This window comes from Chionomys nivalis, chromosome 14 (genome assembly GCF_950005125.1).
Source record: "Chionomys nivalis chromosome 14, mChiNiv1.1, whole genome shotgun sequence".
In the NCBI taxonomy this organism is placed as follows: Eukaryota; Metazoa; Chordata; class Mammalia; order Rodentia; family Cricetidae; genus Chionomys; species Chionomys nivalis.
The window spans coordinates 24,376,724-24,403,783 of record NC_080099.1 but is presented as its reverse complement, the minus strand read 5'-3'; the positions used below and the strand labels follow the sequence as shown (position 1 = coordinate 24,403,783).

At 52.8% G+C, this 27,060-nt stretch overlaps 1 protein-coding gene across 2 annotated transcripts in view; it reads left to right on the top strand.

The window, feature by feature from the left end:
* The first annotated feature begins 7,726 nt into the window (after positions 1-7,726).
* Pdgfrb (platelet derived growth factor receptor beta) overlaps positions 7,727-27,060 on the top strand; it is a 38,878-nt gene continuing 19,544 nt past the window's right edge. For both annotated transcript variants that reach the window (XM_057788876.1, XM_057788875.1), the window contains exons 1-4: positions 7,727-8,109; positions 23,008-23,053; positions 23,925-24,245; positions 26,345-26,611. In XM_057788876.1, coding sequence (XP_057644859.1) covers positions 23,014-23,053; positions 23,925-24,245; positions 26,345-26,611 — 628 coding nt within the window. In that variant the 5' untranslated portion in view covers positions 7,727-8,109; positions 23,008-23,013. The remainder of the gene's footprint in view (positions 8,110-23,007; positions 23,054-23,924; positions 24,246-26,344; positions 26,612-27,060) is intronic.

The window sequence follows — 27,060 nt, the reverse complement described above, 5'->3', positions numbered from 1 at the left end:
AAGAGATACACATGGGTGGAAGATGAAGCCTGGGAGGGGGGAATTTTGCTCTCAGCTGGGACAACCAGGGCCTGCTTCTATTGTGGGAAGTGAAGGCCTGGCAGGGAGGGCAGGGACCTGAGGGCGGGAAAACTGCAGGTGTGGAGCCTGACCTACCAGTCCAGAAGGAAGTGCTCACAATTGGTTAACATGAAGTAGAGGTTGCAGAGAGTGAGTTTGCCACCAAGGGGAAGTGTGCAAGGGATCGCTGGACACCTCCAGCGAGGGATCTCATTCTGGTGAGGGCCTCTAATCCCAAGTATTCTAGTTCACACCTAGTCGAAAGGCTTTGCATTTGAAATTAGACATTCATTGGTGTCTATATTCATTCATCTGACAGTTACAGACTGACCTACATACCTGTGCTGACACTGTGCTCAGAGGGCCTTCAGTGCTGGGGGCCAGGCGTGTTAAATGTTCACAGGGAAAAGGATGCTACATCTTGTTTCTGGGCAGGAACAGAAGGCTAGAGAACTCTTGCAGGAGATGGGGGGGGTTGGTGAGTGGGGGAGGGTGATGTGCTCCAAGTACAAACAGAGGCCCCGAGAGCTCTAGGAATATTCCCCTAGTACTGATAACCCAGTCTTGAGTGGGAAGCAGGGGGCCGTCTGAAAGCCCCACTCGACCCCTCACGCCTGGAGAGGGATCATGAGTGGCTGAGGCATAGCCAGGATTTGGTAGTGGCTTAGGGATAGGTCAGTGTAGCAGGGGATGATGGCAGGGAAGAGCAGTCAGTCAGGGAACCCGGGGTGGATGTCCTTCCCACTCTGCAGGCACTCCTGGGGTGCACCATGCTTCCTGAGTATTCTGAGTATTCAGTGTCTCTCTCTGATGCTTCAGGCTGGTTTGTGACAGTGACATTTCTACGCACTGAGCAGGTGCTAAGAGTGAGGTCTCACACCACACATCACTTCCACCCATCCTCACCACCTTCCAGGGAAATGGAGGTGATTGTTACCCTTGCTTTCTCTTTCAGATTAACATATGGATTCAGAGAGGTAAAGTCACCTTCCTGGGGTCACACAGCAAGTCAATGACCTATTTGGCAGTTTTTTCTCCCCTGTAGAGATGGTTGACTGGTAAGCACAGAGAGTGACCCCGAATGTGTGTCTACATCCCCACCCACCCCACGACCTGATAGCTGGATTTTGCTTAAACAAATTGCTCGTTCCTCTTCCTCCTCAGGCTTCTTCATGCAAAAGAGCTTCTAGACTCCCCTCACCCTCGCCCCTGGTGGACCCCCTCATCTGTCAGAGGTTTTAGCATCATGGATGTGACTCCCCCCAGTTCCATAACTAGAGATATCATAACCTTATTTAAAAGCCTCATTGGAAACTGTAGCACCCATACCTCTACCTCTGACCTGTCATCTGACCTCGAGACCCTGGGCCCCCGTCTCCCATGTGCCCACCGGGACTGGTAGTAGCAGATGACAAGACCACTGTGCATGGTCCCTGCCTATCCTAAACCAGCCTCTTCCTTTGGGAAGCCCCCTTATCTCTGGGTGTGGCTGTTTATTGGACCCCTCCTTCTTCCCTCTTCCCTCTGGAAGCTCTCACTCCAGGACACTCTCACACCAGGGCCTCCTGGGGTGGGGTGCCCTGATGAAGGCCTCATAAAGATCTCACTGATAACTTGGTTTATGGCTCTGAAAGAGAAAGGTTTGGGTCTTGGTTTCTGCTGAAAATATTTTGCTTAAGAGAAACTGGCAGGCACCAGGGTCAGTGTCAGACCCACCGGGCTCCCACTCCTAGCCTCCTGAGCCCCTCTCTAGACAGCAGACCAAGGGCCAACCAAGCTTCAGCCTTGCTCTGTGTCATTGGGCACGTCAATTCCCTTCTCTGGATCCTTGCTACACCTTGGAAATGGGGGTGGCTGTCCATGTCTCAGAGGTAGAGGGGAATCTCGATGTGTGGGCGGGTTCCCTGGAATTATTTTTGCCATTCAGACGATCCTGTCTACCCTGGCCTATGCTCCTTCTGCCCCTCTAGAGGTGCGGTCGCCACCTGCTGTCACTCTGGAGCATTACAAGAGGAGTTATCCCCTACTGCCTAGTCTCTGGTGACAGAAGCCACAATTAAGCTGGGAAACAGAGACAGCATCCTTCTCCAGACACCCCAAAGGAGACACAAGAGCCAGGGCCCAGGGCAAGCACAGACTGTCCTCATCAGAAGGGGTCCTGCGTCCATGATGTGTCAGGAACGAAAATTGGCAGAGACTCAATGGTCAAAGCTCAGACAGGACCCAGAAGTTTCAGCTGCAGCTCCCAGTTGCCCGAAAGCTCCCCAGCGGGCCAGCCTAGCCTCAAACTCTCCTCTGTATCTGGTCATATCCATCCTTAAGCTGTAGAGACTTACCGGTCTCAGGGTAAAAGCCAGGCTGCCATAAGCCATCAAGGCCTTCAGGCTGGCCCTCAGCTACCTCCCTATCCTTAATAAGATCTCAGCCTCCCCTTTCCTCCTTCTGATCTCCCACTTCAAGGTCTTTCTAGCCTCAGAGATTTTGCAAAGGCTGTTCCCTTTGCTTCAAACACTGTTCCCATTCATGTGTGAGCTTTCAACCTCAGGTAGGAGCTGAAATATGTCTTCCCCGAAGGAGCTTCTGAGACCCAAACAAAACCCTCATCTGCCCAACCCAGTATTCTCTGAATCTCTTTTATTGTACCAAGCACATATTAGTATCAGTGTTATTTCCTTGATGTTTGCTAGTGAGCTCTGCAGGATGGAGGGACAGGTCACACATTGGGTGCCCAGTGAACTTCCTTCATGCAAATGCATGATGGGAGAAACAGGACAGTCTAAGTGTAGGAGTGAGAGGCCCCACAGAAGACCTGTTATGTGCCTTCTAGCAGGTTCTGTCCCCCTCTGAACCTTAAGAGCCAGTGTCCCCATGAGGGAGAAACTATATGGTCTTCAAGGGCCCTGCTGCTGTATGTCTTTAAGACTTCTTTTGTGTGTGTGTGTGTGTGTGTGTGTGTGTGTGTGTGTGTGTGGTTTTTCAAGACAAGGTTTCTCTGTAGCTTTGGAGTCTGTTCTGGAACTAGCTCTTGTAGACCAGACTGGCCTCGAACTCACAGAGATCCACCTGCCTCAGCCTCCCTAGTGCTGGGATTAAAGGCATGTGCCACCACTGACCAACTGTCTTTAAGACTTCTGTGTGCTAGGAGGATGCACCATGGTGCCCTGTGGTCCTGGGGCACCGCAATGGCATGGGGGAGTATGAATCGGGTCTGGGGTAAGTGTGACAGAACATGTCCTGAACTCCAGATCTCCTGCCATCCTGGCCTGCTTCACTTGCTACAGCCTGGACCAGTCAGAAAAGTCCCAAGAGTCTCTGTGGAAGATGACTTGTATCCCTGCTGCTCCCCTCACCCGCTCAAAGAGTCACCATTCTGTGATTTCTGCTCTAAGTCTCTGGCTTTCCATCTATGGGTAGAGGATCTACTGTCCGCTCACTGCATGTAGTAGGAAAGGGTGCTGGGGGTCCTGTAACTCAGGCGTATCCCCATGAAACCCTCCATCCTCCAGACCCGTCCATGGACTTGTGCTGAACACGCCCTTCTGACACTTGAGGTGGTCGAGCTAAGGTCTGGGACGTGCGCTGCTTCCTCACACCCCATGCCTGCCCTGGGAGCTTTCAGGGCAGCTCCAGGAGCGTGGGAGAGCCAGCTGTGGTAGCTGCTGGCCCTGTCTTGCGAATGCTGAGCCGTCCCACAGGGATTTCTCCCACGGGGGTTCCACTTCCGGCCCCTCGGCTCACCCCATGGAGCGCTGCTTCCTGCTCTGATGGTGAGGGAGATGTTGAGGGTTTGCACATAGTCTGGACGTCCTCTCCAAGGCAGAACGTGAGTGTAAAGGTCGAGAGCCAGCCTTCGCTGCAGTCACATCTGTACCCACACTGCAGGATCGCGTGGCCTGGCATGAGCCGCTTCTATCACAACCCCCTACCTTAGCTGTAAAATGAGTGGGTGGAGAGGCCTCCCTCCAGCTCTGATCATGGACTCCTGTGACAGCAGCTCCTGAGAATCCGTTATTCTTTGTAGCACTCTTAACTGTTCTGCCTCGGGCTTGCAACAACCTCTGTGGGTCCTGTATGCCTCTCCTAGCATGTGAGCTACGCACTTGTATCCCTATTTTAAAGTCCCAAGGCTGGGGCATTCTGCAGGTCACACAGCTAAGAAGCTACTGGGCTGGTTTGGAACTTTGGACGTAGAGCTCAGCCCTTACCCCTTGAGTACACCGCCAGACTGTAGGGGTGGGAAGTGTGGTGTCCCCAAAACCCAAGCCCCCTCTGAGTTCTCCCCATCACCCTCACTGTTTGACTGTAGCCAAACTAGCTCCGAGGGTATAGGCAGGGAGTGGATGTGCATGGTTTGCTCTGTCCACAGTGGGGCTAGGGCCATGTTTGCATGCCAGTGTGATGGTGCTACGTAATCCCTACAGAACTGTGAAGAAGCAGCAAGTACAGAAGCACTTAGTGATGGGGTACTCTCAAAGAGAGACGCCCACTTCGTCCTGTCGCTCTTCCAGGTACCATGCTGCTTCGGAGGACAGTGACCATCTCGGCAGCCCCTGACTTACCTGTGTTCTAGAGCAGGAAACTGAGGCTCGGGCAACTCGGGGACTCATTCAGGTCCTTCAGCCTGGAACGGAGAGGCTGGAATCTGACCCAACTTTGTTCTCTGGGTGCCAAATCTACCCTCAGCTGTGACAGTTTAGCCTCATGATCCAGGCCTTGGGAAGGACCCTGTGGTACTCTGTGTAGTTCTGGATCTCCTGCCCCCTCCCCCATCAGTGGGAGGAGAAACAGCTCCTGTGCCCACCAAGGGTTAATGGTGGTAGGGCTAAGTGATTCCAGATGGGCCAGCGGACGGCTGGGCTGGCCGGAAATGGCAGCCCCCAGCTTCCCCTGGGGAGCCGCCACCACCACTCCTCCCCTCTATGCTGCATCTTTGGCCCCCAGCTGTCCCTGTTCCAGCGTCTGCCATCCTCCCCTCCCTAGTCAATGTCCAGCCATGAAGGAGGGCTGCAGAAGAACATCCCGAAGTCCTGTGCAGCAGTGATCACAACTGAGAAACTGAGGCTCAGATAAGATAGGGACCCATCCAATGACTGAAAGTCCAGGGTCAGGTGTCCTCACTTCCTTCAGGACTAAGGAGTGGACACTCCTTGCTTCCTGTAAGCTATTCTGGTCCTTGTGATTGGTCTGAGAGTCCAGATGAGCACAACCAAGTGAAATTCTAGGGTACAGTTTCCCCCTTCTCTTTACCTCTCTCGGTCTCTGTTTTGTGATTTGGGGTTCAAACCCAGGGAGTTGGCAATTTCTGGTGGAGTCTTTGGCACAGGAAATTCCTGTGTAGGCTTGACCCTGTGACCTTCAGCATCATCCATGCTTCCCCATGACCCTGTGTGGACACCAAGCCCTGGGCCAGGCTCACCTTCTAGAGACTCATTGCCCTACATGGTCTGGGCCAGTCAGAGTCCCCTCTTCCACACAGTCCCGCCCAGTACTCAGTTGAGCAATTGCTATTGAGATGAGACCTAGGGGTGGCAGCAAGTTCAATAATGGAATCTCAGATGCCCCTGATTCCAGACCTTGGTGGGACTGGAGAAGAGATGGGGGAGTTGGGGTATAGGGACACAGAAGATAAGGTCGAAAGAGGCCAGAACTCAGTTGTGCATGACCTGGGACACCCCATCTCCACATCCTGAAACCCAGCTTCCCCAGGGCTGGGGGCAGGTGGCTCTATTTAAGGCTCCAAGTGCTTTTGGAACAGTACCCAGTGGATCTTTGAGGACTAGGGGTTTAAGACCAGGGAATCAGCCGGGCAGTGGTGGCACAGGCTTTTAATCCCAGCACTCGGGAGGCAGAGGCAAGGAATCTCTGTGAGTTCAAGGCCAGTTTGGTCTACAAAAGCTAGTTCCAGAATAGGCTCCAAAACTACAGAGAAACCCTGTCTTGAAAAACAAAAAACAACAACAACAAAGACCAGGAATTAGAGAGGTGGGTGGAAGAGAAGCAGCCAGGGGCTCCGGGAAGAAGGGCAGTGAGATGGACAGGAACACCATAGGTGGTACCTTATGCTAGGAGAAAGGCAGGTCAGGGCTCCTGTCTCTGTGAGTGTGGTTCCAGACAATCTAGTTCCACCCTTGCTGTAGCCGTGGGAAATCAAGAAGCTCATTGAACTTGTACTCAGTTTCCTTGCCCTAAAAGAGGGCAAATAATCCCTTTCCTGTTTCCTCGGGGACTTTAAGGTGTTAAAAGGGGGTAGGCATGAACACATGAGGCAATGTGCTGGGTGAACTTGGGTAAGTCTTGTTCCCTCCTGTGCCAGTTCACCTCTGGGCCTTTGTTTCTTCTGGAGGAAAGAAGGCTGATGTTATCCTTCTTGGGAGAGTTTCAGGGGCCTCAGGCCAGAGACTTGACACCAGAGCTTAACACACCAGGCTCTGCCAGGGCCGCCTGGAGAGTCTAGTCAGAAACGTGGCAGAGAAGCAAGGAAAGCCTTTGTATCTCCAGGGAGATGGGCACTGTCCTCCTAAGCCCTGTCTGTGGAAGTAACAAGAGATAGAGGAGAATAATCTACAGCAGGGACCAGGAGAAAGGGATGCACAAACCAGGCTGTCTCCCACCATGCGGTGCTCCGGCTCCCCGTGCTCCCGGGGCTCGTCCTGTAGGGTCCCACTGGCTCTTGGGAGGTTGCCGCAGCTTGTGAGAATCCCATCATGCTTGGGGTGGTCTGCCTGTAAGACTGTCTGTTTCTGGAATCTAAGAGTATGCTGTTTTTTCTGACGGTGTCTCCCTGTGTAGTTAAGACTGGTCTTCTGGTGTGCCTGTCTGGGGTCACAGGCATGCTCCACCACTCTCAGCGGCTTAGTGGCTCTTATCTTGCGGCGAGTGTCTGGTCAGACACTCCTCTGATGATTGACTCATGTGTATGCAGAAATGGACAGGAATCAGACCCAAAGTGTAAGACAACCTGGAGACAGCTCCAGCCTCAGGTGAAAAGTCAGGACTCAGTGGTAGCAGCCTTGAAGGCCCTATGACCAAGTGCTATCTGATCGCCTCCAGCTTCCTTCAGGTTTCCTCTATGGGGTTGTCGGCCACTCCTCTAGGGGGTCCCTGCTTGTCTGGGAACGTCTCTCTGACTCAGGTGATCTCGTACTATATAGTACAGTTCCTCATACAGGGCGAATGTTCAGTGGGCTTGTTCACCGAGTCAGAGCTGAATTTGCTACACAGCTCATCAGCCCTTCCTTTACAGATGGAGAAACTAAGGCATAGAGGAACACCACACACCCCCTCCCACCCCAGGTGCTGTGCTGAAGGGAGACTCCTTTTGACAGGCAGCAGGCAAGTAGAGCAGGCCACTCTAATACAGTGACTCAGTGGCTGGCGTGGGCAGCGGAATTTCTAAACATCCCCTCACATCCTGAGCAAGCCGGTGGAGGAGGGAGGGAGCAGAGAGAAAGGAGGAAGAAAAACAAGAAACTTGGGGGAAAAGAAAGAGAGAGGGGGGAAAAAAAACCCTGAAATTGAAAACAGACACACGCCGCCGTCCACCCTCCCTGCTCCACCTCCCCCCCTTCCCCCAGCTTGGCCAATCAGAATCGGCCCTGCAGCCTTTCCCCCAAAGTGTGTGGTGTTAGGGGGAGGCACGTAAAGCCCACAGTGGTGTGAGCGCTGGGGCTGTCTGTGGTCACAGTCCCGCCTGCCCTATCTTAGACTTAAGCTTGCTCTGGGAGTAACTTTGAGAAAGAGGAGAACAGAGAGGAGGCCAGAGCCTGACCGGGCCCAGACCAGTCGTCAGCCTTCTGCCTGCCAGCGAGACCCAGGGCGGCCCCTCCAGGCTGTTCCGCTCCTCCCAAAGGATGCATTTGGAGTGAGGAGGGGCCGGGCTGCAACTCGCCCCTGAGCACCCTCTCCGTTCCCCTGACTCTCCCAGGGCTTGCCGCAATCAGGCCAGCCCTTCTACTGCTGTCCATTTTGGGTCCAGCAAAATAGCAGAGGACAGCGAGGAGGACTTCCTGGAGGGGGTGATAGCCTACACCAGAAGCCATCTGTAGCCTGGTAAGTTCAGGGAACAGAAAACCCATCCCATGTCTTGTCGTCACTCTCCACCCCAGCCTGTGCCTCTTTGTGCAGGGGGGAAAAGGGAAAAATTGTAACAAAATCAGATGGGAGGAGGGCAGGAACTCCCCTTGATAGCAGGGCTGTCCTCCCTCCCCGCATGGTTACCTGCTGCTCCCTCAATTCTGCTGCCTGCCAGACCTCTTCGGACACCCCCAGAGCTTTCTGGGTGCCAATTGAGCAGGACCTCCAAGGCACAGCAAAGACTGTGGAGGATGGGGAGAGATAGCAGGGCCAGGGGAGGGTGATCCAGAGGTGGCTAACAGCTTTTGCAGAAGTGGGGACCTCAGGATCCTAGCCCCTGTCCCTTGGACCAAGTCTTGTGCCTAAGACTTAGTCTGGCTTTAGGCCAGTCAATTGCCAGGCTGACTTTAGAGATTTTAAATAGATTTGCAAATTTTCCAGATTCCTAAGATGTCCTTCCAAAACCCTAGCTACTGAGAAAATTCTGGGTCCTGAAGTTTTGGATGGAGGGAAGTTTACCAACCGGCCTAGTGGTACTGTGGCTGGGGTGGGATCTAGTTCTGGGCTATCAGGTTGGGGGGCTGCTCTGTGAAGGGTGGTGGCTGTCCCATTTCCTGCTATTCCAGGTCTGTTTCCCGGTTCGCTCTCTCCCTCAGGACTCTGCTCCTTTCCCTCTGCTCTATCCTAAAATCTGAACCCAGTCTCATCACAATTCCCTTTTGCCCAGATCTCTCTGCAACTTCCTCTTGCAGAAGGAATGTCCCAGCACTCTGAATGTCCTCTGGGATGCAGGGATGGTTTCTTTCTCTACCTTGTTGTGATGACTACCGAACCATAGCTCAGCCCAGTACCAGGCTGAAGTGACTCTAAACTTCCTCTACCCCACTGCCCCAGACAGACTGGGACCCTTGGTTCCAGCCTGGTTTCTTGGTTCCAGATGGTTAGATTCCAGAATCTGTGAAAGGAATTTGCACCACCCTGCCTGTGGGCATTTGCCCGCCCCTCCATCCCTCTTGCTTGGAATGCTCTTCCTCATCACTTCCTTCTCCTGGTCCTTCCAACCATACCTCTTCCAGGGAGCCCTCCCTGCTTCCTCCAGTCTTCAGGCGCTTGCCGTGCCTTTCCTACTAGCACCCTGACACCCGGCCTCTCTGCTGCTCACTGTTTGTCCACCACAGCCTGTTTGGAACCAGCTCTGGCTGCTTTGCAGCCTCAGTGCCTGACCCTGGGTTGGAAGTGAGAATGTGGTGGCCAGGATTCCCTAATGCCTCTGACAGGTCTTTCTAAAGTGATCAGTCCTCCCCTGTCTCCAGGCAGGCGCCCCTGGAGCCCCAGCATAGGGGTCACACCATCACAGAGGCACTGTCACAGGCGAGCCGGGTGCACACCCACTTCGTATGCCTTGCAACAAGGCTTCAGAGTCAGTGTTGTTATCCCTGCTTGCAGATGAGGAAACCAAAGCTAAGTGACTCCAGGCTCACACATTGGCGCTAGTGTTTAGGCTGAGGGGGAAATAAACCAAACTCTGTGCCCCATACATCCTGGCATTGTATCATCTGGGCAGTCTCACTCCTCCTGCAGTGCTTCCTCCCAGCCTCCATCATCCCCAACAGAAGCTGTAGCATCAGGCCTAGATGCCCCAAGATCCCCCATCTCTGGTCCTGAGTGAGGAGGGAGGCTGTCTGGGAAGCAGTTCAGACCACAGCATGGCAGTGTTATCAGCAGCCCTCTTTCCTCTGCAGGGGAAAAAAAGATGGACGTGTAATTGCTAGCAGATGTAGGGAGGCAACAGAAAGCCCAGGGGATCCAAATCTGAGCCTATTCTTGCATGAGCACCCTGTGGTCATCCCTGGGCTGCTCCATACCTAGAGGTTGTGAGTCCTATGGTCAACACCAGGTGTTTGTTTTGAGGCAGGGCCTGGTTTTCCTGGAACTCACTCTGTAGACCACGTTGGCCTCAAACTCACAGAAATCCTCTGCCTTCACCTCCCAGAGTTCTGGGACCAAAACTGCATTACCAAGCATAGCCAGGTGTTGACTTTTGATTCTGCTGTTGGCTGGGTGTGTGGCCCCGGCCAGCACTTTGCCTCTCTGGGCCTCTGTCTTCTCTGTGAACCGTGTGACAATTTGTGGGTTTACCAAGATACAAGGTGTGTGCCTGATCTCTGTAACCTGTGGGGTGGGACCTGTGACCACAGCTGAGAACAGAACATGTGCCCTCCACTTTCTGTGTGTGAGCATCTGGCTAGAAAAATGATGTGCAACCCTAAAGACCTTTGACTATGGAAGGGACTTGTATCTAATACCTCTTTCTCCAGAGCCAGTACACAGGCTGACTCTGAGACTAGATGCCCACGGGCTGTAAGAGGGAATCTGGCTTTTGTTCTGGATAGGCCTTGTGATGTGGAGAGAAGAGAGAAGAGACAGACTTACAGACAGACAGACAGACACGCACACACACACACACACACAGAGAGAGAGAGAGAGAGAGAGAGAGAGAGAGAGAGAGAGAGAGAGAATATCACTAGACATTCCGGAAAGGCCCTTCTATTTCTTCCAGATGGCTCTGGATCCCGAACAGTAGGTCCCTGGAATGGGACTTTTTCCATAGACAACTCACTGTGGAAGCAGGGAGATGGGAGAAGGGCGTGGCACCTCCCCAGGTCCCTTTGTGGCACCTCAGCTAATGTGAGCAGAACCAAGTCCTGAACAGTTAGTTATTATGTGTGTTTTAACTACGTTCCTGCCTTGAAGAAACCTTGAAGTTCTCTCTTTGGTCCTCAGTGCTTGACATTCAGGAAGCTCCTACATATCTGTTAAGTTAACAAAATCTTGCCATCTCGAGGAGTAGATACAAATTCTTCCCATTTTACAGATGGGGAAGTTCCCCCAAGAGGCTAAATCAGTAGTCCAGAGTCTCACAGATAGGAAATAGAGGATCTGGGATCAACATTAGGGTTTTCTGATTTCAGAGCCTTGTGAGAAGAGGCTGGGTGGGGCCTGGGACCCAGTATAAACTCCGAAGACTGGCCTCATCTGTCCTCAGCATTCCAGAGCGGGGCCTCAAGTCCCAGAATACCATGTGACCACGGGCCTCAGTCCTCCCTCAGTTGAACAAAGAGGTTGACCTCGATGATCACTAAGCTCCCTGCCACCACAGAACAATCCCAGGATTCCAAGCCCTGCCAGAGCAGATTGGCAGCCGCACAGGCCCTGCTGTGTACTCAGGGATCATGCATATTTAACTTTACAATGAAAGAGTTTTTTCTTACCCTGTCTCTACACATTGCAGAAAGAGGTCTGGATCAATGGCTGCTAATGGAAAACCTTAACCTATAATAAGGAGGAGAACTTTCTAAACAGGAGAGGGCCCTTTAATGTCCTCAGTTTCCCGTCCCAGGACATATTCCTGCAGCCTGTTTTCCTGAGAGTAAGGAGGTCTGGGAAGTAGGGTGTGAGGACTGTACAAGAAAGATCCTGTATGTCCTTTTCGGGGCTGAGCTTTGGTTTGAAGAGGAAGTAGGCTTGGACCCCAAACAAAGAGGGGCATTAGCAGAAGTGGTGGGAATGGGTGCCCAGGGACCCACCTCTGGGATGCCCTCCACCACCAAGTCTTGAATCCAAAGACTCAGAAAACAGCTTTCTGAATCCCCAGACTTGGCTCCAAGGCTCTTCTACTCCCAAGCACTTTCTTGGGGGCTCAGATAATGCTCAGCCTGATGCAGGTGGGTGAAAAATCAAAGTATGTCTGTGTACGGCTTTAATCACATTAATACTCTCACTCACTCCGGCCTCAGCGTAGGCCTGTTTGATGTCTTGATGTTTGACACTTTCATCTCCTGGAGGTACAGCTTCTCCGCTCTGTGATGGACAGCACTGTCCCTGGGGAGGGTCAGAGGCTCAAGAATTGCCTGAATGTCAGAGATGAAAAGGATTTCGGGACTCATTTGGTTTGATTTCACTATGGTATGGGGGTAGACCCAAAGTCGGAAAAAAAGAAAGGATCTATCTCAAGCTATGCAGACCACAGGTGATGGAGCATGCCCGTGTCCATATCATCACCCAAAGGACAGAGGCATCCAAGCACCAGCTGCTGTCTGTGGATCAGGCTCCTCGACCCTCGGGGGTAAGGCTACAGGGCAGATATATGCATAAGAGGAATAAAGCTCACCCCATCCCTCCCTTCTCTCAGGGTCTCAGGTATCTGAGGCTGGCCTCCAACTGGCTTTGTAGCCATGACTGACCATGAACTTCTGATCCTCCTGCCTCCACTCCCTGAGTGCTAGGATTATATGCATGCCCCACTGTGCCCAGTTTTATGCAGTGCTGGGGACCAAGATTTCTTGCAGGGCAAGTGCTCTGCTCACTGAGGCGCAACCCAAAGATCCTGAAGGATGCGAACCCCCGAGTGTGGTTTTCTGGGTAGAAGGCTTCCAGGCCCATCACTTCTCCATTCTGACCGTAGTTTTCTCTTCTATGAAGAGGGAAAGAGGAGGGAAAGGGGTTGCTGCAGAGGCCCTCCCAGCTCTGCTTTTAGCACTCAGTGCCCCTCCCATGTGCCATGGCTGCAGTCTCTTCCTCCTCCTCTACACAATGTCTTCTGTAGCCCACGCTTGCTTGATATGTACTTGATAGGTACTTGAAGTTAACCATGAATGTCTGACCTTCCTGCCTCCACCTCCTGTGTGATGGAGGTTCAGGCGTGCACCACCATGCCCAATTTACGTGGTGCTGGGGATCGAACCCAGAGTTTTTTACATGTTAGGCAAGCACTCCAACTGACCTACACCCCGGCCCTTCTGCCAGGCTTATTATGGCTGTTTGCCACATTTCGTTGGTGACCTTGTTACTTTCATTTCCTGGAAAGTGGGTCCCCAAGAACTGTGGTACCACCAGCTCTTCTTCTCCTGAGCATAAAAAGTACAGAGATAGCAGGGATACCCAGACCACTCCAGAGGGACAAGAACCAGATTTCTAAACTGGCCACAGATGCCTTGACTCCTCTTAACCCTTAGCATTGGGCTTGAAGGTAAACATTCAGGCTCGATGACATAGGCCATTCTAGTCTTACCTGTATTAAGATTACATTAAGATTGTATTACCTGTGCCTTTATCAATGCCCAACCTGTCTACTGAACTATAGTGCTATGGTGAATAGGAAATTAATGACCGTCAAGAGGGATGGATGTATAGATGGATGATGGACAGATGACCTTCCCTTTATTCCAGGACATAAAGGTGACTTCATCAGCTCTGGCCCTCATGAGGACTCTGTGCTGAGAAGGGCCCACACTTAGCGTAATGTCCTCAAAGCAGCATTTTGAAGCTACAAATAACTTTTAAAAATTACCCCGCTCGCCGGGCGATGGTGGCGCACGCCTTTAATCCCAGCACTCGGGAGGCAGAGGCAGGCGGATCTCTGTGAGTTCGAGACCAGCCTGGTCTACAAAGCTAGTTCCAGGACAGGCTCCAAAGCCACAGAGAAACTCTGTCTCGAAAAACCAAAAAAAAAAAAAAAATTACCCCGCTCCCTTACTTTACACCTGCCCCACAAACTACATAGCTGCTCCTGCTGGGGACTTCTGTCTGACTTTAGCATGGCCTCATTCTGGAAACTGGAGTCTCTGATTCCACCATCCTTATGCCAGCTCACAACCCACCCCATATACCTGCTCATGTCTCTCCTACAGGCCCCATCCCCACCCACGCTTACCATTATGGCTTTATCAGTGGCTAGTCATTCACCATCTCTGCTGAACCCCTGGAAGTTGGAATAGTGATAAACCCAGGGCAAAGCCCGAATTGTACCGTGAACCTTTCCCAAAGGCTTGCCCTCTTTTCCTGCTGGTCACCTATCACTCTGCTGACGAGATTCATCGCTGCCCTTTCTCCCAGATGCCTTTCCACTTCCTCAATGTGGTTCATACAAGAGCGCTGTGGAGTAGCCTGCCCTGACATCTGTCCTAGAGCCCATGGAATCATAGTCGCTACCGTGTACTGATTGGGACAGCATGCCACAGGCATCATCTTGAGCAGTCATAGCAATAGCAGAAGGCTGTCATGCCACTCCTCAGAAAACACGCTCAGATAAGCTAAACGCAGAGTGGTCACACAGCTGTCAGAAGCAAGGACTGGGATGTGGGTGTGGGTTAATGGCTTGGAGATGGAGAAGCTCTCCCAACCTGGCTGAGCTCCCGTGCTGTTTCCCTGTCTTGGGTGTCATCAGGGACAGCTAGCTCGCTGGCTTTGGGACACCATAAGTCTGTCTGTTCTGCTCCCACCAGCTGCCAAGAGGAAAGAGTCACCCTTGTCTGCCCAACCCAGTCCCCAGCCTAGAGAGCAGTGTCGCGAGGGGACAGCTGAGGAAAAGGCCTACGGCATGGAGGAGTTCACTCAACGTAGCCGTTCTATCCCATGCTGCGTAAGCATCAATGGAGTACCTACTATAGGCTCAGTCCCATACTGGGAATTTGGAGAGGTCCCACATAATCATTAGGTATGTTCCCTGAACTGTGGGGAGTCAAATTCGAGGGACAGAGAAGACTTAGTTGACAGCTGTGGACTGGGAGACACCATCAGATTTAGCTTATTTAGGAATAATAGCTGAACAAACTCCTAACTGAGCCTCAGCGTAACACACGGGAGAGCTCCCCTGGAGCTTCCTGTGCCATCTGGTGTTTTGCTTGCATCCTCTCCCTGACCAATCTAGTCTACCAGGTGTCAGCTATGCATTCCAGACTGGCCAAGTGACTCCGCTCCCAAGGGTAGAGAGGGAGGGAGAAGGTGGTCTCTGACTTCCTATGGGGTACCAGGCCCTCCTTCAAGCATTAGCTTGTGTGAACTTCATCCACAGGCCCAGTGACTCAGCACACAGGCCTCGATTCTAGCCTAGAGGACAAGACACAAGACAGTCCAAGGGAGAGCCAGAGGGCAGAGCCTACAGGAAGGGATAGGGAAGAGATGCTGAGAAAATGCCGGGGTGATGGAAACGTGGACACTTTCCCTCCCGATTCACTGCCCAGGAGGGCTCTGAGGGGAATCTCAATGTTCTATAGTTGACACAGCCCTGTGGCAGGCGTTCTCCGTAACCAGTGGTTCCTGCCTGGTCTGCAGGTTTATGGGCTGGTGCGGGAAGGCCGCGCACTGGTGGGTCAGTAGGAGTGGGATTCGAGGCCTGCCCCCTGCCCACTTGGCTCTGAGAACGCATTCTCCCCGAGGCCCCCCAGCCTACGGCTGGACCCGATGGCAGCGGCCAGGGAAACAGAAGGTTTGCTTGTCTGTGCCTGCTGCACCCTCCCAGCCCCAGCCTGGGACCCCTCTCAGGGGCTCCTTCAGCTGCCAGGGCCTGGTGTTCTCAGTTGCCATGGCACCAGCCTGAGATGAGGCTCTAGAGAGTGGGGGGAAGGGAGGGCAGCCTGGGGAGGTGAAGGCTGGGACTCTGGATTCAGGCTCTGGTGTTCTGTGGCTATGCTAGGGGTGCAAGGCCGGTAGAGGCAGATCCGCAGGCCCTGTGCAGAGCTGGCAGCACACTGAGCGAGACTGCCGAGATTATCTGTCTCAGAGACCTTAGCGATGAGACCAAATGGGTTTTCTCTGCAAGGATGTCTCTCTGAGTTTGAGACAGTCTTACTACACAGTCTTGGCCAGCCTAGAACTTGCAATGTCATAGAGATCCTCCTTCCTCTGCCTCCCGAGTGCTGGGATTAAAGGTTTGTGCCAGTCACCCCTCTCCTGAGTTCTACTGTGATGTCTCCAAAGGGCTTTGATTTCTGTCTCTACTTTGTCTCTCAAATTGTTGGATGAACATGCGGGTGCCAGTTCCCTGCACACTGCCCTCAGTGAGGAGAGGGGCAGGGCCCTGACCTTGGAGGATCCTCCTGTCTCTGGGAGCTTCAGGTGGGACCAGTTTCCTGTGGACAGAGTTGCTCTTAGCTCGGAGATCAGCTGTCTGGCTCAGAAAACAGGCTTTGGACCCAAACCAGCCTGGGTTTGCATGCTGTTCTAGCTCTTCTGATTATTGGCCACTTGACCTTGGACAAGTCACCAAACCTCCATGAGATTCAGTGTTCCCCTCTGTGAAATGGGTATAATGAGAACATTTCCCAACTACTGCTGTGTGGATATAACAGAATTTCTGGATCACTTCGCCGAGCAGAATGTCTGGCTCCAAATTAGTTGGGACTTTTCTTGGTTTTCAGATTGAAACAGTGAGTGAGAAGGAAAGTCTTGCTCAGTGGTTATGGGAAACTGGTAGACAGAAGCAGGACCAACCAAGAGGAAGGGGACATAGTGAAACAGGCTGTGCTTAGTGTAAGACCACGGTGCTAGCCTGGCCTCCGAGGTTCCTGGACCGCTGCGTAGAAAGGGCCCCAGGAGAAGTGATAAGATTCCTATTACAGGCTGTATGCAATTGCAGAGGAGGTGGGGAACAGGACATGTGTGGCCCCTGCTGGTCCTAAGATTGTAACCCTGATGACTGTTGACTTCGGTTTGGCCTAGCTCAAAGGACAGTGTTGAGAAGTCCAGATATGGGAATAAGCAGGCTGCAGACCCGAGACTAGCGTGTGCCTGGTGCTGCCCGGGCTCCCACTGTCCTTTCTGTAGGCCTGTAGCTGTTAGTCCTGCAGGAAAGGTGGGTGAGTGAGTGGGTGGGTGGGTGAAATTCGGCCTGTGTGTTGACAGGGGTGGGGTCAGTCTGCCAAGGGTTTGCACGCTAGCCATGGCTGAGCAAATAATGTGAGCTCTTTCTGTACCTCAGTTTCTTCATCTGTGAGACAGGCACGTAGCAGGACCTAGGGGACTGGGCTGAGAACCTGACAAGATCATTCTTAGGAGTAGCCTGGCCCTGGTGGCAGGCAAGGCCTTAAACAGGACCCCCGTGACTGTGCCAAGGGTGGTAGGCCCAGTGGAGAATTGCCTAAGGTAGAGCTACTGCCATCCTGGAACTCTCCAAGGCCCTCTACGTCCCTGTTTCTTTTTTCTTTTTCTTTCTTTTTTTTTTTTTTTTTTTGGTTTTTCGAGACAGGGTTTCTCTGTGGTTTTGGAGCCTGTCCTGGAACTAGCACTTGTAGACCAGGCTGGTCTCGAACTCACAGAGATCCGCCTGCCTCTGCCTCCCGAGTGCTGGGATTAAAACCGCTCGGCTTTCCTGTTTCTTTTGAACTAACGAGGGAGGGCTGGAGTGAGACCCTGGGCTCCCAGGGCGTCTGCAGAGCCAGGCTATCTGGCCTGGAATGAAGCAATGGGGGCTGAGCCTGAGGCCAGCAAAGTGCCTGAGGCAGGGGTCAGGAAGGGCTTGCTCTGCAGGCGGCTGGGTTGTGGGCAGGGGCATGACTGGGCCTCCCATCCTCCTCTCAGACCTCCTTCCCAGGCTGCTCCCTCCCTGGGGCCCCTAGCACACACTGAACACTTTCCCACAGGCTGTTCCACCCGCCACCCAACCCCAGCACACACACTGTGTGGGTGGGGGGTGCTGTTGCAGGGGGGGATCGTTTCGTTCTTTATCTGCCTGGCTCCCTTCCAGACAGATGTTTCGTTTTATTTTGGACTTCCAGAAAATAGGCCATTTCTTTTCCATTTTGTCCCTGGGGAGGCCTCCTGGGGGAGAGGAAGACAGGATGAATGTGGGACCCTGGGGACACTGTCCACTGAGTGGACGGTGACCTTCCTCCCTCAACAGTGAGGAGCAGTGGTCTGAGCGCGAGAGATGGTTCCTACGTTCCTACAGCCATGGCTCAGAAGCCGCCTTTACCTGAGTGCCACAGAGCCCCAGGCAGGTCTGGGAAATGACAGGGTCAGATGGATAGGAGAGACAGACAGACAGAGACAGAGAGAGAGGACAGGTGAGGGGGAAAGGGAAACTGAGGAGTCATGTGTGGGCAAGAACACACAAACAGCCCAGACCGCCTAGGGGGCTGGTCCACCATCTTTGGTGGTCCTCCGAGGCTCCTGGGGAGTGCCACTGTAGAGCAGTGGTAGCATGCTAAGACTTCTCCAATAAAGTGTGCCGTAGGATGGAGGGGATGGGCTCTCTTCCTCCCCAGATTTCTCTTCCACTTGTAATGGTATCCTCACCCTCCAGACCCATCTCCGGCTCCCAGGATTGGGCTTCCTGACTGGTACTATAAGGCGCCACCCACATCAGTTGGCTACGGGAAGGCTAGAAGTGCCAAAGTCTGTCAGGTCCAGAGTAGGTTGTTGCCACTTGCTCACTGTCCAGCCGCTCGCCAAGGAGTCTGTCCCTGGCTGCAGATTCCTCTTGCCCCCACACACTCCCAGCTTAGAGCTGGCTGCCTCTTCTGAGCTGAGTCATGGCGTCCCGGTTGGGGTTGGGGAGACTCACTCCACCCCCACCCTTAACCCGGCATTCCAAGTCCACAGGGCAAGGGTCCTGAGAGTCACACCACCAGCCTGGAAAGTTCTTCCACTTTCTTGTAGAGAGAAAATAATAACCAGGTTTGGTTCCTCCCATCCAGGGGCTGTGAAGGGCCCCTGATTTGTAAGACAGACAAGACCATGAAACAAGTTTGTGTTCCCCTTTTGCCAGCAATTGAGTGGCTCACACCCCTGAGTCTGTCACGGGGCTCCCCGTGTCTGGGACAGATTAAGGAAAGTGACCATTCTGTGGAGCAGCGGAGCCCTGCGGAGCTAGACTCCGGACGGTGAGCAGGTGCTGGCAGTGGGACTCCAGGCAGGTGGGCACAGAACCCATCTTGCTAAGACCCAGTGGGACTACTCATTTCCCTGTCCCATGCCTTCGTTTCCCCACCTGTACAGTGAGCCTCAGGAAGGGATCAGTTAGATGTTTCCTGGCTGCAGGGCATTGACATTCCAAGATTCCGACCTTGCGACCCCAGGACCGGGCCTCCTGCTTGGGTATCTTGTTTATTCAGAGCTTGATGGAACTGAAGCTGGTGACACCAAGTGCCCCTTTGGGCCACAGCTGGCTCCCCCCCCCCCATGAGGTTACATTTCTGCCCGGCCTGCTCTCTGCCTCCAGTTCGTGCCAACAGAACCTTGCACATTTGAAACCAGCTCAGCAGCATCTCTTAAGCCTGTGCTGTCTCATTCTTAGAACGCGGCTTTATCTTCCTGTCATCTGCCCTCCTGCCCTCCATAGTTCATCTCTGAAATTTGCCCCTTGGGCCCCTCTGACATGCAGTCACCAAGTCCCATGGACTCTCAACTACATTAATCTCAAAGCCATCTGTTTCGTCAGGCCCCACCCACTGCCCTCTGCCCAGCTTGCAGGGGGTGGCAGGCAGTGGAGAGACACACTGCTTTATTTTGGTTTCTACTTTCCTCTCATTTGGTCTGCATTTCTTGGCAATTTACCAAAGCAGTCTCCTCCTTGGTCTTCTTAACTATAAAATGGGCATAATTATGCCCCCGAGATGTCAGAGGATGAAGTGAGACAGTGCATGCCAAGTACCACAGCAAATGAGGCTTTTAGCTCCTTATCAATGCTGTGCACAGATACAGGTGACTGTGGTCCTGTGCACACGTGTTCTGTATATGTCCCATGGGGAGTATACGAGTGACTGTCACAGCCGACTGTGTCTCTGATGGACATGTGGCAAAGCACCCAGGCATCGGTCTGTGCAGTGGGCACATGTGCTGAGCACTGGGGGAGCTGTGTGCACATGTGCCCTGTGTGGGCACGCACATGGTTCGTGCCTGCTTGAGGGTTGGGCACATATCCGAATAGCTACACATGTATACGCTTGAGAAGAGCGTGTGAGAGAGAGCGTAGGCAGCATCTGGGCTGTGTGCATGTGTTCACCGTGTGCAGGCCTCCCTCTGGCAGCAGTGCAGCGTCCCCCCCTCCTTCCCAGACTACTTGTGTCGTGGGAGCCTCGGGACCCCGAGGGAGGAAAGCTGATGCTGGCGGATGTGGCCAAGATGGGCTGGATTTATTTAGATTAAGTTGGTGGGAAAGGAGTGGGGAGTTGTATGTGCCTGTGAGCGGGAAGGCTGAGGCTCCAAGAATGACTCCCAAGCATGCTTGCTCCCTCGGGCCTCACTCTGATTCCCTAAGGAGTGCCTCAGATCTGTTGGGACAAGCTGAGCTGACCCCCTCTTTAGACCTTGCCTGAACAAGGGCAATGCTGAGGCTTTTCTGACTGCAAGGAGTGGGATTTAGGAATTTTCTCCACTACAGGGGACTCACTGGGTGGGATAGCGTGGCAGGTAGGGGGTGCCTGGCTCTTGATGTGGTGCCCATGGTGACCTAGGTAACTTTTTTTCTGAAGCACAACTCCCTCTCTTGAAGAAAGGAAGTTGTCAGAGGCATGCCATCAGGGCAAGTCAGCTAGCTGCCTGGTCCTTCCTGGGGTTGCTCAGAATACAGCGGCTTCCAGAAGTACAAAATGTTCCATAAAGCACCACATGGAAAGCTAAGATTGCCCAGAGACATTGAGATGGCCGGGAGGTTATGCTGGGTGCCTGGGCTCCATTCTGATGAGTCCTTGACATGTGGTTTGCTGTCCACGCCACCCCGGAGGTACCCCAGGTTCAACTGATGGGAAGTCACCTGAAAAACCATCCAACTCCTGGTTGTACTGAGGAGGAAACTGAGGCCATTTAGACAATGTGTCTGAATCTACACACTAGGTCGGTGGGATGTGGGTCATGGACTCCCAGGTACTGTGGCCTCAAACAAGTCGTCTACAATCCTGACCAATCATTACTTCCTCAGGTTACCCCATTGAGATTAATGGTAGTCAGAACCCTCTCTTTGAGTAGTCAAAAAAGGTAGAAACAGTAGCAGGTGGACCTATGAGTTCAAGGCCAGCCTGGTCTACAGAGCAGTTCCAGGACAACCAGGGCTATACAGTCTCAAAAAACCAAAACAAACAAACAAAACAGATGACCATCACAACCTCTCTTTGAGTAGATATGCAAATGAGTCCCAGAGCAGGCAGGGGACCCAGCCATTGTCACAGTGGGTTCAAGGATCTGGTGAGGGGTGCTTGTTTCAAGAGACAATCAAGCCAGCCCGATGCTAGCACTGACTTGCATTCTCCTTCCGGAAGCTCATTTGCCTAGTCTGTCCTCCCCACAGCTGGAACCCACTTTGTGTCTATGTGACCTGGTCATGATTCTGGGCTTCTCAGGGTCTCTACTTCCCACTTGGGAAGACTCCTTCCCAGCTTAGAGTCTTTCTTTCAGCTCCCCCAGCCTTCTTCCCTGCAGGAGAGAGCCTGAGAAGAGACGACCGAGTGCTATCAAGTAGTAGGGCTGGGATCTGCATGCCACGAGTTTCTAACCTACATGGTGAGCACAGCCTGCCAGAGCCAGACCAGCCTCCTTGCAGTGACCTCCCATCTCCTGGCCAGCAGGCCAAATTCCTCCTTTAGAATAATAAACAGTGTGGCCAGCCAGGGAGGCTGGGAGAGGAGGGGAAGAAGGCTAGGGTGAACCCTCCCCCAGCCTGGGCTGCTAATGATTTTCTTTGGCTTGCATCTCTGGCAGGAAGTGGGGAGCCAGAGGGGCACCCACCAAGGGGAAGATGGGTTTCTGTAGGGCCTGTTGGCTCTGCCTGGGTACCCGATGCTGTCTGTGCTGCCGAAAGAGGCCTGGTGTCCAGCTGCAGGAGCCAGCCCTGGAGGGATGCAAGAGGAATGACTGGAGAGGGGGCATCAGGAAGGTTCTGACCTGTAATAATTCTGAGAGGGGTGACCCGGAGCCCGAGGGAGCACCCAGGCAGGCTGTCTGGAGAGAGGGTAAAGGAGGAGAAGCGGTCTACAGAGTGAGTTTGTGTTAAACAGAACTTTGGGGGGCTTTGCCTGTGTCTCATGCACCATGTGTGACCATAGCCCTCACTGGTGGCACACTCATCAACTCCTTGCTGGGTAGCGGCTCTGTCCACAGGCATAGCCTTGGCACAAGAGATGGCAGTGGAGTTCATGAGACCTGACTCCTCAGCCCCGGGAGGAACCTAGAAAGGGCAACATGGCGGAGCGGAGACAAACTGGGCCCACAATCTCAGGATGCTCCTGTTGCCTGTCATGTGATTGCCTCCTGGGTTTTTCCATCCATGATTCTGACCATACCTGGGTATTGGTGATTGATTGCTAGTGAAGGAAGGACCAATCAAAGATTCACCTGTCTGTGTCCCTGCTCCAGCACCCTGGTTCTCAGATCTCCTCTCTGTCTTCCTCGGCTCTCACCATTGAACTCTCAGACAGGCCCTGCTAGGAACCTTGTGGAAATGTCTTTGCTCCTCAGAGCCTCAGTTTCCCCACATGAACGTTGAAAGTTTGGCTTCAGTGGTCTCCAAGGACCTCAAAACCTAATAAATTAGATGGGACTGAGAACCTGGTTCCTCTCTCTCCCGGGCCTCCTGGGCAGCGCTGTGTTCTGTGTGTGTGTGGGGGGGGGGGGTTCAGCCCACTCCCACATTCCTCAGTCCTGACCCTCACCCCCTCCCCACTTCCCTTCCCACAGCCATCCCATTTCCTGTTGTGCTTGCAGAGGGCGCTGCGGGAGTTCTCCAGGCTCTGGCTTGCCCCTCCTACTCCCCTAGGCCTTTCATCACACTTTCCCAAATATTTGTCCTGGCAGATAAGTGCCTGGTATTGGAACTGTCACCCGGAGGACAGGCTGTCAGAGCTGGCAGTCCCCCGGCTAGCCCAACTTCCCCACCTCCAGGGTAATACATAGGGAACCTAAGGCCCATGGGCAAAGGACACAGCCAAGGCTACATGAGGGTTGGAAACAGAAGGGACAGGGCTTGGGGCCCTGGATGTCTTTGCAGCCTTGACACGTGATGTTGGAAACCCAAGTAGGGCTGACTCTGCAGGAACCAGGTCTAAGGTGGGCCTGGCACTGCCTTTGCCCACCCTGGGCCCTGATCTCTGTTTAATTTTACAGGGCACCATGGGGTTTCCTGGTGTGATGCCAGCTTCAGTCCTCAAAGGTAAGGAGGCTGGTGGGGGGTCAAGGATGAGGGTCCCAGGGATGCCCTAGGGAGTCGGCGGTGGTGATGTTTGGTAGCACTAAGACTTGAGAATCTAGAAGCTCTGTAGTACGCTTGAGTCTCAGTTTCCCTGTATTTGGAGGTGGTCTGTTAGATCCCCTCAGTAGATCACTCCTTGTCCAGAACCACCAGCCCAAGTTCCCCACTTATCCCTCTGCACCCACAGCGCCTCTGAGACAGTCCCCCATCCTGTTTCGGTTTAGCTGGATACCTTCCGTAAGCTCTCCGAGATCTGGGTAAATGCCCAGGCAACCAGGGATGAGCCAGTGGCCTGCCCTACTGACCGTGGTTTGATGGCCCTGCTGACTGGCTGCACCTGTCCTGATTTTTATTACCAGGGAACATGAGGGTGTGGCCTTTAAAACCCTCCCTGTGAACACTGATGTATTGTGGTGAAGGTGGCTGCTTCTTCCCATCCTCCGCCAGGGGATGTCACCAATCATGTAACATACACTTCTTAACCCCCTACCCTGCTCCATCCTTCAAGCCCCAGGGGCCTCAGCGGCTCACTGAGGAGCTACAGAGAGGTCTAGGGAGTGACCTGAACGGCAATGCAGGAACTGGAGGCCTAGGGATTGCTTCCACAGGATTTCCTGCCCCGTTCTCCTGCTTACCGCCTACACACAGCATAACTGAACGGCTCAGAGGCCAGAGTCAAAAGAGGCAGAGACCCAGGACAGGACCCTTGAGGGCCTGACAGTGGTCAAGTGGCCTGTGTTGAATGGGAAGATGTGCAGACAGGCCTCCAGGACAACTCTGGGGGAGTGGCTAAGATCTTTTCCCCCTGACATTTGACCCTTCCTCCACAAAGGCCAGTTGTTGCTGTCTCTGCTGTTGCTCCTGGGACCACCGACCTGCCAAAGCCTAGTCATCACGCCCCCTGGGCCAGAGTTCATCCTCAATGTCTCCAGTACCTTTGTTCTGACCTGCTCGGGCTCAGCACCAGTGATATGGGAACAGATGTCCCAGGTGTCCTGGCAAGAGACAGCCGTAAATCAGGACGGTACCTTCTCCAGTGTGCTGACACTCAGTAATGTCACCGGGGGCGACACTGGAGAATACTTTTGTGCCTACAACAACTCCCTGGGGCCAGAGCTCGGTGAACGGAAGCGCATCTATATCTTTGTGCCAGGTAAGGACCTTACCTGGGTGCCTACTCCCGCACCCTCATCTCCATGGCGCATAGTACAAAAGGAAGTGTCTCGAGGACACAGTGAGATGCAGCCATGTGACACAGGCAAAGAGCAGCGTCCAGCCTGGGTCAGTCCAGGAGCACGATTGGTCCACTCATTGTCCGCTCTCTCCTGCCTGTCTCTCACTCTTGCCTCCCAAGAGTTCCGCATTCTCAGCTGGTCCCAACCTGTTCCTTTCGGCCCCCATATCCCACTGCCCTCTTCTCTGAGATCCAGGTGTAGCTACTCTTTAGTTTATGACTTTTTACCCCCTCCCTCCAACGCCAGTACTATCAACATCAAACACAGAGCAGGAAACGGCCTCTGAGAACATCTTCCTGAATACCATTGTGCTACTATAACCGAAGACAGTTCTGGAGGCAGGGGCTAGCATCTGGCAAGAACACTTTCTTTTTTCCCGCTTCTTCTCTTCCCCCCACCCACCCTAGGGGTGAGTTTCCCATGTAGCCCTGGCTGGCATGGAACTAACTCCCTCTGTGATCCAGGTTGGCCTCAAACTTAAAGAAATCCATCTTGCTCTGCCTCCTGAGAACTGGGATTGAAGGTGTGCGCCTTCACACTCGGCTTCTTCTCCTTTATTTTTGAGGCAATGTCTATTTGTTAAATGGCCAAAGGTGACCTTGAACCTCTGATTCTCCTTCCTCTACCACTTGAGTACTGGAATCACATGCATGCACTAGTGCACCCCTTAATGCATGCTAGGCAAGCAGTCTGCCCATTGAGCCACACCCCTGGCCCAGCAAAAGCCTTCTTGCAACTTTATACCATGGAAAAAGCAGAAAGGCAAGAGAGCACAAGAAGAGTAAGAGGGGCCTGAACTTACGCTTCTGTAACGGCATCAATCCATGAAGCTCTCATGGCTAATCACCCCCCGCAACACGCCTTTTTCTTTTTGGTGCTGGGGATTGAACCCACGGTCTTGTGCATACTAAGCAAGGACTTTACCACTGAACTACATACCCAGACCTCTCTACTGTGATTTTTTAAAAAAACTAATTAGCTGTTTTTATTTATGTGTTTGTGAATGCACTGTGTGTCGTGTGTGTGTGTGTGCGCGTGTCTGTGCGTGTGTGTGTGTGTGTGCGTGCGTGTCTGTGTGTGTGTGCCAGCCACATGACGGCCAGAAGAGGGTGTTGTACCCCCTGGAGCTAGAGTTACAGGCAATTGTGAACTACCTAAGAAATAAATTCAAATTCTCTGGAGGAGCAGCGAGTGCTCTCAACCCCTGAGCCATTTCTCCAGTTCTTACTACTGCTATTTAACTTTTTTGTGTTGAGACGTAATCTCCCTAGGTTGCCATGGCTGGCCTTGAATTCACTCTGTAGCTTCAGCACATCTCAAGTCAGTCCTCTGACATCTTGCATGAGCTTCACAAGAGGCTGGGAATAATGATGATGGTGATGATAGGTCTTCACTACCCAGCTAACAATTATCATTTTAAAAATCCTACCTGTAAGAACTGTTACAATGACAATTATATTTCAGTGCAGTTTGGAGGGGACCAACATCAGAACTATAGCAGCATCCTTATTCTGTATTGAGGGGACTGACGGTCAGAGAGAGAAGAGACTGCTCAAAGTCAAACAGCAATTCACCAGACAGCTAGAAACTCACTATCCTGCGATTAAACGACCAAAAGGAATTCAGGAAGGGAAAGGTTTATTTCATCTTACAGCTTGTAGTCCATCAGGAAGAGAAGTCAGGCCAGGAACCTGGAGGCAGGGACTGAAGCAGAGACCACGGAGGAACACTGCTTACTCCCCTGCTCCTCATGGCTTGCTCAGCCTGCTTTCTTATATTACCCAAAGGTATTATATTACCTTTCTTATACTACTTGCCCAGGAGGGGTACCACCCACAGTGGGCTGGGCCTTCCCACATCAATCATTAATCAAGAAAATGCCCCTTAGACAACTTGATGGAGGCATTCTCCAGTTGAGGTTCCTTCTTCCCAGATGACTCTAGCTTATGTCAAAGTTGGAAAACAAAACAAAACAAAACTAGCCAGGACTTTCATTCCTTGGCTCTACTCCTGACAGATCCCACCATGGGCTTCCTCCCTATGGACTCTGAGGACCTGTTCATTTTTGTCACGGATGTCACTGAGACGACGATTCCGTGCCGAGTGACAGACCCCCAGCTGGAGGTGACATTGCATGAGAAGAAAGTGGATATCCCCCTACACATACCCTACGACCACCAGCGAGGTTTCATTGGTACATTTGAGGACAAGACTTACATCTGCAAAACCACCATTGGGGACAGGGAAGTGGACTCCGATACCTTCTATGTCTACAGCCTGCAGGGTGAGCTCCCTTTCTGAGGGAACAGCCCCTCGGTTAACTAAGTACACAGCCTCATATCTCGTTGGATTTTCCTGTAGTTTTGGGAGGGAGCTAGTTAGCATTTTCTCCCTTTTATGTCTATGGAAACCGAGGCTCAGAGAAAGGATGGAGTTGGTCCACAGTCATAGTTGACTAAGGGCCAGTCTGGGCTTCATAAGGTGGGGACAAAGGCACAGGCTTGCAGACAACTGGGTTTGGATCCCAACTTGGTCACTTCCCATTTGGACCACTTTGCACAAGACTCGTGGTCCCCATGAGCCTGATTCCCTCTCCTCCAATAAGATGAGGGTGGCGATGATTGCCTTCCTCACAGATTTGGGGGAAGGTAAAATAACAGGTTAATGTGCTAGCATGTGATAGGTGCTTGGTAAATGTCTCTGGGTTCCTAGAGGATTATGGCTTCTGAGATG